This window comes from Drosophila miranda, chromosome XR, assembly GCF_003369915.1.
Source record: "Drosophila miranda strain MSH22 chromosome XR, D.miranda_PacBio2.1, whole genome shotgun sequence".
Lineage (NCBI taxonomy): Eukaryota > Metazoa > Arthropoda > Insecta > Diptera > Drosophilidae > Drosophila > Drosophila miranda.
The window spans coordinates 8,068,344-8,081,714 of NC_046674.1; the positions used below are offsets into that span (position 1 = coordinate 8,068,344).

The 13,371-nt window shown below is 45.6% G+C and overlaps 2 protein-coding genes across 2 annotated transcripts; both read right to left on the bottom strand.

Annotated features, from left to right (window-relative positions):
* Positions 1 to 671: 671 nt before the first annotated feature.
* Positions 672 to 4,653, bottom strand: LOC108152672 (E3 ubiquitin-protein ligase Bre1). The gene is made up of 4 exons (XM_017282168.2): positions 4,549 to 4,653; positions 3,168 to 4,320; positions 2,210 to 3,108; positions 672 to 2,142 (listed from the first exon to the last, which is right to left on the bottom strand). The coding sequence occupies exons 2-4, from the start codon at positions 4,311 to 4,313 to the stop codon at positions 1,044 to 1,046; spliced, it is 3,144 nt and encodes a 1,047-aa protein (XP_017137657.1). The 5' UTR covers positions 4,314 to 4,320; positions 4,549 to 4,653; the 3' UTR covers positions 672 to 1,043.
* Positions 4,654 to 11,101: 6,448 nt separating this feature from the next.
* Positions 11,102 to 12,954, bottom strand: LOC108153751 (tektin-1). Its single transcript, XM_017283881.2, has 3 exons — positions 12,633 to 12,954; positions 12,059 to 12,571; positions 11,102 to 11,994 (listed from the first exon to the last, which is right to left on the bottom strand). The coding sequence occupies exons 1-3, from the start codon at positions 12,803 to 12,805 to the stop codon at positions 11,415 to 11,417; spliced, it is 1,266 nt and encodes a 421-aa protein (XP_017139370.1). The 5' UTR covers positions 12,806 to 12,954; the 3' UTR covers positions 11,102 to 11,414.
* Positions 12,955 to 13,371: the final 417 nt, after the last annotated feature.

The following is a 13,371-nucleotide window of genomic DNA, read 5'->3' on the forward strand; positions in this document are numbered from 1 at the left end:
TGGATCCCCCATATCCTAATTTTTAGTTCAAGTATACAAGTATAGCAAGAAATTCCAGCCACGCCACAAGATCTGACCCCACTTTATGCGAAAGAAAATTGATACTAACTCCTAAGACAGACATCAAAATGTAAGGTTTACTTTAAAATTACAATTTCGGTTTAATTGAAATTTTAATTCAAACTCTTAAACATGTTAAAATGTTTTGTTTCTTGGAAATGAGCGACCTAGCAATTGTTACCTACTCAGACGCACATTTTCGTTATTTTGTTGAATTCGTTGGAAAGTTCTTTGTGCTGTGCGATTTCGTATGCTTTTTGCTTCATTCATTCGACGGTTCACATGGTCTTGCGTCTTGATGAAAGCAGCATTTTGAAAAACCTCAGTTATACACTCTTCGACATGGCCTTTTTCCGACATTTAAAAAAAAAATTAAGATTTTGTATTTAAGATTCGAATTTGATGTGGACTGGGACATGGCGCTAAATGCCATTTCTCTGGAAAATACTATGAAAAGATGTTAGAAGATTGTCATATCAATATATATACTGTGATATATCGATGTTATTGTGCGATAAGATATTATGTATATTTATCGACCGCCGAAAAACCAAAACATTTTCAAACTGCGAAAACGGATTTTGGCTGAAAGATTAATTAACTCTAGAATCTAAAATTAAAGTTTTTAGCCATTTATTAGAGTTCGTACATTTAGTTTCAAATTAAATCATTTAAAAATAGTTTGATTTACAAAAACTAGAAGCTACATAGAAAAGCCGCGACGAAGTCTCGCCGAACCCATAGTGAGATGCTTGGCGCCATATGAACAAATTCAAATAAGTGCCCACAGTGGGAATCGGGAGAGTTATTCGGAGGCTACTTAAACAAAAGATTAGTACATACATACGTAGATTAGATACTCGTATTATATGCTCATAATGGATAATTCGGCATGAATGTCTGTCTATGAGTGCGTGTGTGTGGTTGTGAATAGGACATTCCGAAACGTACCTAAATTACCTTTAAGGGGGTCTATCGCTTATTTACTGCAGATATAACCTATGATAATCGTTGGCGCCGAAGGCGCAGTTGCATTTGGGACACTTTCGCTGCCTTGTCTCGTACCGTGTGCGCAGGCAGTCGTAGCAGAAGACGTGGAAGCACTTTGACAAGACTGCATCCTTTCGCTTCACCTTGCACGATGGACACGTGAGCGTCTCCTTGTACTCGCGGATCTCCTCGATCATCACCTCGTCGATGGTTGTGCCAGACATTTCCATCTTCTTCATGCGCTCTGCCTTGCGCTTGAACTGTGCCAGCTCCTCATGTAACCGCTTCGTCTTGTACGCCTCCGCTTCCAGGGAGCTCGTCTTTTCAGCTACCACCTGCTGCGCCTCCTTCATCTGTGCATGGTACTTCTCCAGATGGAGCTTCAAGTCGGCCGCCGATTGCGCCGACTCAATGGCCTTACGCTTGTGCATCTCCATGGCCTGTTGCCGCAGCATCAGCTCCTTCTCCATCGAGGCCACTGTTGCTTGTAGACTGCGCTCCTTCTCCTCCAGCTTTCGCAGCACGACGTGCATGGCTTCGATCTGACTCGTTGCAGTGGCCATCTGGTCCTCAAGCACTGTCTTCTCTTCCCTCAGTAGCTTGTGCAGCTGATTGGCCTTGATGCGTTCCGACATGAGCTTGAAGTTGGCATCGTCCTTCTCGCGCAGTTGCTGGATGAGCCTCGAGTTCTGCTCCTGCATGTCCTCAAAAGCCTGTCCCGTGACCTCCATTTCGTTAAGCAGCGCCTCTTCCTCGTGGGAGCCCACAAAAGGCCGAGTATAGTTACCCGCTGGGCCGGGTGCACCGCCCCACGCGTTCTCCGACGGCTTATGGTTGGCCATTTGCTTCTGAAGCTCGTACTTTTGCTCCTCGAGCTGCTTGATTTTCCGTAGCGCCTCTTCGTCGGCGAGCTTTTTCCGCTCTTCGCGCTTGCTCTCCTGCAGCTTCTTAAGCTGTTGCCGCAGCTCCTCAATTTCGGACCGGAGCTTCTTTTCGGTGGCCATCAGTTGTACTTTGTCGCGTTGATCCTTCGAGACGCCTTTGTACATGTCCAGCAGCAGTTTCATCTCCTTCTGATCATTCAACGCTTTCCTATAAAACAAGAAAAATACAATTAAGTTGCAATACAGTTCGCCATTTCAGATGGAATAGAACCTACTTTAGCTGGGCCTTGAGATCGCGTACCGTTTCGCTTTCCACGGTCTTCACGTCCTTGGCTTTCACACCATCCTTGGAATCCTTTTCGGATTTGACGGCGTTTCCTGAACCAGCATTTGAGGCTCCTGTTGTTGAGTTCTGTGGCCCAGGAGAGTCCTTCTTCTCTGCTGTCGCGGTCTCTGCTGCGCTAAGCTTTTCCTGTTTAATACCATCCTTGACATCCTTGCCAGCTTCGTCATCCATTTCATCATCGGCCGTGGCAGGGTTCTCCTCTTTAATATTGGCTATGTTGGTGTCGCTGCCGGCATTCGTATTGTTTGTCTGCCCAGAGGAGGATGAGTGGTTGGCATTCTCCTCTTTGACATTCGCCGCAGATTCCTGCTTGATCTCCTCGCCTGCAGCATTTGTAGCTGCTTGAAGTTTGTTGCCCTCCAGCTTGGCCAGGGCATCGTCCAGCTCCTTCCGCATCTTGACAATTTCCGTGGACGTGTCCTTATACTTTCTCTTGTACCTCTGCACCTCGCCCTTGAGCTGGCCATTGTGATTTTGCAGTGAGGTAATGAGATGCCTCATTTCGCGGTTGATGGGAGCCGTCTGCTCGTTGGCAGCCATATTCTGCTCGAATTCGATGCGCAAAACTTCATACTCCTTGCGTATGGCGGCTAGGACGTCCTCCATTTGGATCATCTCGCTGCGCACCTTCTTCTGGGCAATCAGCTCCTCGCTCTCCATCACCTCGATCTGACGGAGATGTTGATTTTTGCTCGTCTGCAACAGGTTCCGCGTCTCGTCAAGCATCGTTTTAATCTGCATGGACTCGTTGTAGAGAACAGAGAACTGAGATTGCAGACACTTGTACTCCGTGGTCTCCACAATCACCGACTCGGGTAGTTGCCGTATCTGATGAAATCGAGAATTGAGTATATAAATAGGTATATCAACTAAGGCTATATACTTACATCCATCTTGAGCTTCTCTACTTCTTTGAGGGTCTCGCGATGCGTTGCATGCAGCTTGTCCAGCTCCTGCAATCGATTGTTGGCCAATTCCCGATACTCTTCCAGCTCTTTTTGCAAATCCTCCAGGAGCTGGCTGTTCACACTGGTTGTGGTAGTGGCGGAACCCGTGCTTGTGGTCTTGGCACTGTTGCTGCTCTTGTTAGGATCGCCGTAGATCTGGTGATAGGCCTTCAGCTTCTCAATGGCCTCAGCCAGATGGTTCTCGAGCTTGTCGTTGCGGCAGTGGATCTTTTCCAGGTCATACTGCAGCTCATCGATTTGGTTCTTGAGCTCGGCATTCTCCGTCTCCTTCGCGGTGAGGGCGTCCTGGTATTCCTTCATTTTTAGCGACATTGTGTGGAATTTCTCGTGCAGCGACGTGTTCAGATTCTGCAGGCTGCGGTTCTCGGTCATGATCTCGATGTGCGTCTTCTTGAGCGTCTCCTCGAGCGCCTGGACTCGAAGGATAGCCGCTTCCGCCTCGCCACTGGACTTTTGCTCGTCATCTCCACCACTAGTTCCCGCGGCCCCGGACGCTGTTGCACTCGACAGGCTATCGCCTCTCAAAACATGAGTTATCTTCTCATTACGCTGCATTACCCGATCAATAACCTGCACGATCTTGGCCACTGCACGCTTCGACACCTGGACGCGGTTGGCCAGCTTCTCGTCCAGTTCCTCCTTGTCCCATGTGGAGAGTTGCGTTAGAAACGAAGTGGTCACCTCGTTCTCATTCTTGTTCTCCAGCTCATCGGCCGTCTCTGCATCGAATCGCTGCAGCAGGACTCTGATGTCCTCGTTCAGTTGATTCCAATACCGATTCACCACGTTCAGCACGGCATCGTCTTGCGTTTGCCGCTTTTCCAGCTGTTCAATGCGGTGCCTCAGTTCGGCCTCGGTGCGCATCCGCTGCTCGATGCGCTGGGCAAGCTTCTTGTTTTGGAACTCGAGCACCTTGATGTCCATCTCCTCGAGAGTGGAAACCGGCCCAATGAGGTGCGGCTCGAAGTGCACCTTCTTAATGGGTGGCTGCCCAGCCGCTGCCGCCGCCACCAAGCAGCTGCTACCGCTGCCGCCAGTAGCATCTTCAGCGCTGCGTTTCGACATCCTTTCACTGCAAACAAGTCAACAAAAATGCATTTGAAAACAGAAAGCGCACTTCGGATTATTGATTTTGTGCAGAAGCGGCAAGTGGCACTCGCAGGCTACGGCCGCAAATTTTCGTGGCTGTACTCCATTTTTTTATCGTGTGGTGGCGCGGGTGTCGCCGAACAGAGGCAGCGAAGACGCCCCCCCAACGACGTTAATATTGAGATAAACTTATGTTCTAAGTGTTGCTTACCTTAGTCTCAGGTTTCTACACTTTTAACTTAACATTTATTAAGCTAATCTATTTAATTTCTACGTTTTATCTGCTTGTCAGTGTGACCGCGGACTTATCGATAAAATATACCGACCCTCAGAAATATACCGAAACGTTTTCATTTGCCTCATTTTCAAAATATACCGTAAATATACTGACGAATTTAAGTTATATTTTACACATTTTATTGGATCTTGTCTGAAAAAAGGTTTTCGCGAAAAAGGTCAAACAAAAAAGGGTTTAGCGAAATAGGTCACACAAAAAAACGAAAGAGGATAATGTTCATATTGTTCAATTTTTATATTCCGTTGAATAATTCTGGCTAACTAAAACTCTTAGTTCTGCCCCCATAATTTAAGGCCGTTGATGAATAAATTTTCTTTAAGATTGGCTAGTTTTTAGTCCTTGCTTTTATTGCATTTTGGCTAAAACAAGGCATAAACAAAATAGTTCAACAAAAAGAACAGTCACAATGTTGTCACGTCAATGTTGCTGGTATTCGAAGACTTGTTGCTTATCAACCGGAGCTAAATTTCGTTAAATAATAAGAAGAAAACTATGAAAGCCTTTGCAATTACACAAATGATTTGTTTTACTACCAAGAATGATGAAAAAATATAAAAAAAAACTTGACATTCCATGTCAAAACAGAAGCGTGATAAGTAAAATATGATAAGGATAAAGATATGAATATTGTACGGTCAAAAGAATTGTCTGCTAGGTCTGCAAGAAGCAACCAAGCCGGAGTCAATCAGCGAAAGGTTGAATTTCACATCCGTAAGCGGTGTTGTTCTTGATGGCTTCAACTTTTCCGAAAAGTCTGCGGTAGCTCACTTGCTTTTGAATGCGTTGACAGCCTCTGATGACCAGCGTGAGTTCTTCAACGGAGACACAAAAGCCATCTGGCCCTGCATTGCGGCGGCATCTCGGCAAATTGTACCATTAAAAATTTCACGTCTTTTGTGTAAACGGTAGTTGTTAAGCTCCACCTTAACAGTCTTTCGTACATTGTTCGTCCCTTGGCTGACGACCTTGGCGCGCTCCCGAGTTCTTCCACTGGAAAAAGGGATATCCATTTTTTTTACAATTTTCGCAAAAAATTATGATGGTTACATCATTAAATTTGGCAAAAATCGGCCTCATTTTCGTAGTCGAAATTTTGATGCCGCTCGACAGTCTGGATCCTCGCGATCCTGGGAGAGTGGGTCCCTCACCGCTCTGTCCCTATTTGTCTGAGATATAGCCTTCCGAAGATTCGGATCTGCGTATCATTCAGAGACTGTTTTTTCTTATATACATATCTGATAAACGGCAGCCGATCGGGGCGTGGCATGTCCTCACGCGACCGGGAGAGTCCTGCCAACCGATTGACACCAGAAAAAGGGACATCCACTTTTTCACGATTTTCGCAAAAAATCATGATGGTTACATCATTAAATTTGGCAAAAATCGGCCTCATTTTCGTAGTCGAGATTTTGATGCCGCTCGACAGTCTGGATCCTCGCGATCCTGGGAGAGTGGGTCCCTCACCGCTCTGTCCCTATTTGTCTGAGATATTGCCTACCGTAGATTCGGATTTGCGTATCATTAAGAGACTGTTTTTTTCTGTACGCTATATCTCTTGCAGCCACTGGCTGACCTGCTGCGGGCCACAGCCATGATTCCACTGCTGTGTCGCTGAGTCAACAAGATGGCGTCCCTTATGCTGCAGTAGCGATCAGAGATCGACGGCGGAATTGTTATTTTACGCCCAAAGGAAATAATGTCAGCAATCAAAGGCTGGGCTTACGCTTCGAGACGCTTAAGTGAATCAGTAAATAAGTGTGGCTATATTTTAAAATATAGGTTTCTTCTAATAGGTCCTCTATGTATCCTACGCTGCGCCACACGAGTCGTATCCGTTTTCCAACCGACAGACGGAGTTCTATCCAGGCATAAGCGAGACGTATTCAACACAGACTGAGTCCTACAAGAAGCCATCGTCATTCCTGGACCTATCCATCGACAACAAGGACTCTAAATATGACAGCCAAGGCAAGAGCTACGCGGGCTACTAGACTCTATATACATATGTATATCCCGCTGTTGTTAGGTTTAAGGATATACGCGACCATTAATTTGGATTGTAGATACAAATGTTTTCCACTTGTTTATTTATTTATACTAAGCTAAGTTATGATGAATAAAACTATTGAAAAATCATTCTTGCTGTTTTCTGTTTCGGGGTAACTATCCCGATTACAAAAAGGTGGATCACGCCCAGATCGGCTCACAATTAACGAAGACAACTAAATATTTTTGATTGGGGAAAATGTCCTTGATCCTTAATAAGGACTCCATCAAATCAGGGTAATTTTTTTGGATCCCAGGAAGCCATCGCACGCCCAGATCGGCCCACAAATAGCCGAGAAAATTAGACTTGTATGGTTGGGGCTGTAATAATCCTTACCGAAGGATCAAGGAGATTTTTCTGATCACGGCGGGCCATGACACCCCGATCGGGCCACTACTAAGGGAGAAAACAAGATATACATGTCTGGAGAAAATGTCCTTTATCCTTGGTCCTTGATATGGACTTTTTCTTTTTCTTTTGGTTTTTCTCTTCTTTTCAAAGAATGTATGAAAAAACGTAAAAAGAAAATTAAAAGAGTTTTTAAAAAAACCAGCGACCCACTGCTATTTCTGTTTGCCTGGTATCCCAGATTGGAAATTCTCCGTTTTCTCCATTTGAGCGGCGAAAGAAAATATGAAAAAACGTAAAAAGAAAATTAAAAGAATTTTTAAAAAAACCAGCGACCTTCTGCTGATTTCTGTTCGCCTGGTATCCCAGATCTGAAAATCGAAAAAACTCGGTTTTGAGTGCCCAAAATGGAAAGTTGTTGTTGTTGTAATAACTAGATGTTGTTGTTGTAATTTGTTGTTCATGGCATAAAACCGCCATTTCTTGTCCGATCGGGACGTGCGATGGCTTCCTGTGTTCGGAACAACATCCTTGATCTAAGGCAGTCCATATCAAGGACCAAGGATAAAGGACATTTTCTCCAGACATGTATATCTTGTTTTCTCCCTTAGTAGTGGCCCGATCGGGGTGTCATGGCCCGCCGTGATCAGAAAAATCTCCTTGATCCTTCGGTAGGGATTATTACAGCCCCAACCATACAAGTCTAATTTTCTCGGCTATTTGTGGGCCGATCTGGGCGTGCGATGGCTTCCTGGGATCCAAAAAAATTACCCTGATTTGATGGAGTCCTTATTAAGGATCAAGGACATTTTCCCCAATCAAAAATATTTAGTTGTCTTCGTTAATTGTGAGCCGATCTGGGCGTGATCCACCTTTTTGTAATCGGGATAGTTACCCCGAAACAGAAAACAGCAAGAATGATTTTTCAATAGTTTTATTCATCATAACTTAGCTTAGTATAAATAAATAAACAAGTGGAAAACATTTGTATCTACAATCCAAATTAATGGTCGCGTATATCCTTAAACCTAACAACAGCGGGATATACATATGTATATAGAGTCTAGTAGCCCGCGTAGCTCTTGCCTTGGCTGTCATATTTAGAGTCCTTGTTGTCGATGGATAGGTCCAGGAATGACGATGGCTTCTTGTAGGACTCAGTCTGTGTTGAATACGTCTCGCTTATGCCTGGATAGAACTCCGTCTGTCGGTTGGAAAACGGATACGACTCGTGTGGCGCAGCGTAGGATACATAGAGGACCTATTAGAAGAAACCTATATTTTAAAATATAGCCACACTTATTTACTGATTCACTTAAGCGTCTCGAAGCGTAAGCCCAGCCTTTGATTGCTGACATTATTTCCTTTGGGCGTAAAATAACAATTCCGCCGTCGATCTCTGATCGCTACTGCAGCATAAGGGACGCCATCTTGTTGACTCAGCGACACAGCAGTGGAATCATGGCTGTGGCCCGCAGCAGGTCAGCCAGTGGCTGCAAGAGATATAGCGTACAGAAAAAAACAGTCTCTTAATGATACGCAAATCCGAATCTACGGTAGGCAATATCTCAGACAAATAGGGACAGAGCGGTGAGGGACCCACTCTCCCAGGATCGCGAGGATCCAGACTGTCGAGCGGCATCAAAATCTCGACTACGAAAATGAGGCCGATTTTTGCCAAATTTAATGATGTAATCATCATGATTTTTTGCGAAAATCGTGAAAAACTGGATGTCCCTTTTTCTGGTGCCAATCGGTTGGCAGGACTCTCCCGGTCGCGAGAGGACATGCCACGCCCCGATCGGCTGCCGTTTATCAGAGATATAAGAAAAAACGAGGGGGAACGTTGTGAGTTGCTGCGGACACCGCAACTCTACAGTTATACCCGATACTTAGTCAGTATGGCTCTCCTCCGGCAGACGCCGCTAATATTAAACGACACGACAAAGAGTGCGTGCGAGAGAGACAGAAAATCAGTCTGAGCGTGACGTCGGACGCTGCGTAGCCAGTGCAAATTGATTTGTTCCTTTTGGGTATAAAAATGATCCGATCTGATCCAGATTCAGCAGTCTGATAGATATGGTTATTATCTATGATTCTGCGTTTTTAGTTTTCTCGAATCTGCAATATTGTGGATGCAACAGATTTTCGTTCTTTGTGGGGGCGGAAGGGGGTGGGGCGAAATTCTGAGATATACGTTTTATAGTGAGATCTAACAGAAGTGCGGATACCAAATTTGGTTACTCTAGCTTTAATAGTCTCTGAGATTTGTGGATGCCCCAGATTTTCGTCCTTTGCGGGGGCGGAAGGGGGTGTGGCGAAATTTGGACACGAAACGGTCAAGGTCCGATATCACAGGAGTGTGGATACCAAATTTGGTTGCTCTGGCTTTTATAGGTTCTGAGATCCTTGAACTCATATTTTGCAATTGGCAAAGCCGACCATGAAACCTGTGTGTTAGAGAGAGACAGAGCGAGAAAGAATGAAATTTTTTTCTTGATTCTGGCTATAATAATTATACGATCTGGTTCAGATGTTACACTCTAGAACATATAGTCATCCTCTACGATTCTGCGTTTTTGGCTTTATCGTATCTTTAAAAATGTGGATGCCACAGATTTTTGTCCTTTGTGGGGGCGGAAGTGGGCGGGGCGAAGTTTTGAAATATTTTTGTAGCAGTGACATATCACAGAAGTCTGGATACAAAACATCGTTGCTCTAGCTCTTATAGTCTTTGAGCACTAGGCGCTGAAGGGGACGGACAGACGGACATGGCTCAATCGACTCGGCTATTGATGCTGATCAAGAATATATATACTTTATGGGGTCGGAAACGATTCCTTCTGGACGTTACACACATCCACTTTTACCACAAATCTAATATACCCCAATACTCATTTTGAGTATCGGGTATAAAAAACAGTCTCTGAATGATACGCAGATCCGAATCTTCGGAAGGCTATATCTCAGACAAATAGGGACAGAGCGGTGAGGGACCCACTCTCCCAGGATCGCGAAGATCCAGACTGTCGAACGGCATCAAAATCTCGACTACGAAAATGAGGCCGATTTTTGTCAAATTTAATGATGTAACCATCATGATTTTTTGCGAAAAACAGTCTCTTAATGATACGCAAATCCGAATCTACGGTAGGCAATATCTAAGACAAATAGGGACAGAGCGGTGAGGGACCCACTCTCCCAGGATCGCGAGGATCCAGATTTTCGAACGGCATCAAAATCTCGACTACGAAAATGAGGCCGATTTTTGCCAAATTTAATGATGTAACCATCATGATTTTTTGCGAAAATCGTGAAAAAGTGGATGTCCCTTTTTCTGGTGTCAATCGGTTGGCAGGACTCTCCCGGTCGCGAGAGGACATGCCACGCCCCGATCGGCTGCCGTTTATAAGATATGTATATAAGAAAAATCAGACTCTTAATGATACGCAAATCCGAATCTTCGGAAGGCTATATCTCAGACAAATAGGGACAGAGCGGTGAGGGACCCACTCTCCCAGGATCGCGAGGATCCAGACTGTCGAACGGCATAAAAATCTCGACTACGAAAATGAGGCCGATTTTTGCCAAATTTAATGATGTAACCATCATGATTTTTTGCGAAAATCGTGAAAAAGTGGATGTCCCCTTTTCTGGTGTCAATCGGTGGGCAGGACTCTCCCGGTCGCGAGAGGACATGCCACGCCCCGATCGGCTGCCGTTTATCAGATATTCCGGGGAAATATATCATGAAATATGCTTTCAGGAGGAATAACAAATTCGTAATCTCTATTGGAAGCTAGATCATCGGTTTTCAATGAACTTTCAACAGGGTTCCCCAGTAATTGTAAAAAAATTCGCAGAATTTATTTCCGCCTCTGTCGGCGTTGACTGAAGCAAATGCAGGCAACAACAACCGCGCAACATTAAATGTTGATTGCGACCAATGTTTACACGTACTTTCGAAGATGTTTTGAATTCTTTTGAATAAGTTTTGCACTTTATTTTCTGTGTTTTGTGTAATTTTTCAAAGGGACGTCAACAAGTGCGCACAGCATATACCTCTCGCTCTCACTGCATGATTTTCCCATAAAGCTATCTCTGTTTTTGCAGTTATTCAGTTAGCAGAGTCTAATGTCACATTAATCCAGACTGTCATACTCAAAACTTCACGTCCAACCGATATAAGTTTAGGCGAAACAATACCAAAAAAATACCTACTTTAAAATTTTAATTCAAATTTCTTTGTTGATTCTAGCTTGAAATCGAAAGTGAATTTCAATTTATTAATTAATTTTGAATTGAACACGAAATGCGTATGCATATAATTTGATTAATAGTTGTTTGTGTATATGTGGCTGGACTACTAGTGGAAGATGGTTGCCTAGAACGATTGGTATTTAAGTGCCTGGCGTAAGGTCATGCAATCCACCTCGTCGATCTTGCAAGTGTTCGCCTTTATATTTATCTCCTCTTCCTGCATGACCTGGACATGCATCAAGTAACGCATTGATGCCTTGTTCTCGTTCAGCTTCTGATTCAGCTTGCAGACGGAGGCCTTCAGGGCCTGCAACTCGTTGTAGAGCGCATCCTGGACCATGTCGCAAGTCAGCTCTAGTCCCGGGCGATGGGCGCGATTGCTGAGTCGCGTCTGACAGAGAGTAATGGCGCGCTGCTTGTCCATCATCTCCTTCTCCAGATCGGTCATGTTGCGCTGCACCTGGTGAATGTGGTCCATGGTGTCCTTGTGCTTGTTCTCCAGGCACTGCTTCACGTGCTTCGTCTCAGCAATGCGCCGCTCGAAGGCCTCGTTAGTGCGGTCCGTCTGGTTCTGCATGTCCTCGCAGACCTGCTTTAGAAGCAGATCAATGTAGGCGCGCAGCTGGCCGGCCGAGACCAGGGCCTTGGCATTGGCCTCCAGGTTCTCGTAGGTCTGTGCCTGCCATTCGGTCAAGGAGAATTGGCTGGGAAATAAATCAAAGGGAATACAGAAACCCTAGCATCGACCACTGATTAGTGGTAACCTACCAGTGCGACTTGGATAAGTCCTGACCCTTGCCGAGGTCATGCTGGAACTCCTTCAGCTTGAGATTCTTCTCATCAATGGCCAGAGATTTGTCCTTGGCGGCCAGATCCTGGTCCAGCAGATAGATAGCTGCGCGCAGCTTGCGAATCTGCTCCTCGGCCTCTTTTAGAGCGGCATCGGCTAGCCCCTGACAGCCCTTGATCACCTTCAGCTCGCGGCGCAGCGAGCGATCCACCTCATCATCGCAAAGATCGACCCCGATGCGGCCCTCGCGAAGAATCAGGCACTGCTTGCAAATGGCTAGAGACTTCTCCTTAAGGAACTCGATGGCATTCAGCACCCTATTGCGATATGTGTTCAGGGCCTCGTCCTCCAGCATGGCCGTCTTCTTCTGGCGATTCAGTTCGTCCACCAGGAAGCGGATCTCGCTGGTGCGCTCGCGCATGTGGTGCTCTACTTCGCGCTGCCAGTTCTTGGTGGTGTCCTTCGTCTCGTCAACCACGCGACGCGATTCCCTGGGTTGGGAAAGAGTTGTGGAAATGGCATTCCATCCCTAAAGATACTAAAGACACTCACTCGACAATGCGCTCGGCCAGCTTCTCCTGGTCGCAGGTAATCCTAAACTTGATCTTGTTGTTGTAGTCCCAGTCCTCCTCAGAGTAGCGGGGCGGGCACTTGGCCACGGGACCCAGATGCTTGCCTGCCAACTGCATGCCAGTGATGCGACGTGCCTTCAGATTGGGCAACATGGTGAACGATGCTCTGTGCAGCAAAGATTGCGTAAGAAATATAGTTGATTGTTCGCTTTATGAAATTTTTTTGGAACTTTTGATTGAGAATAGGTTTTGGGGAACTACGATTACAGTAATAAGGATATGAAAACTATATTCGAATCGATTCGACTGCCTTTAACTGGCACACTTTGTTTCTGAGGAAGAAAAAATCTGCACCTGCCTGAATCTGATTCTGAGTCGGACTAGACTCTCGACTCGACTTGCAATTGGGTTCCTAGTCTCTCCCACGGGGTTCGTTAAATCGATTCATGCTAAGGAATTTACGGTTGCCTAGCGGTATTTATTGTTATGTTGCCCCTGCCCATGCCCCAGACCCCAGCTGCTCCTTCTTGTCTCTGGAGAAGAAGTCATGCAGCCATTGCGCTTGTGCCGTGTGTCACCTGGCAGTCACTCCACTGAATTTGGCACAGAAGGAAACGCAACCAAGGAGCGAACGAGCCTCCCAGCCGGGGGCCTAGTCCTGTTCCTTGTGGTCTCGTCTTACAGCATGTTTATAAATAGGTTTATACCTGTGACGCCGC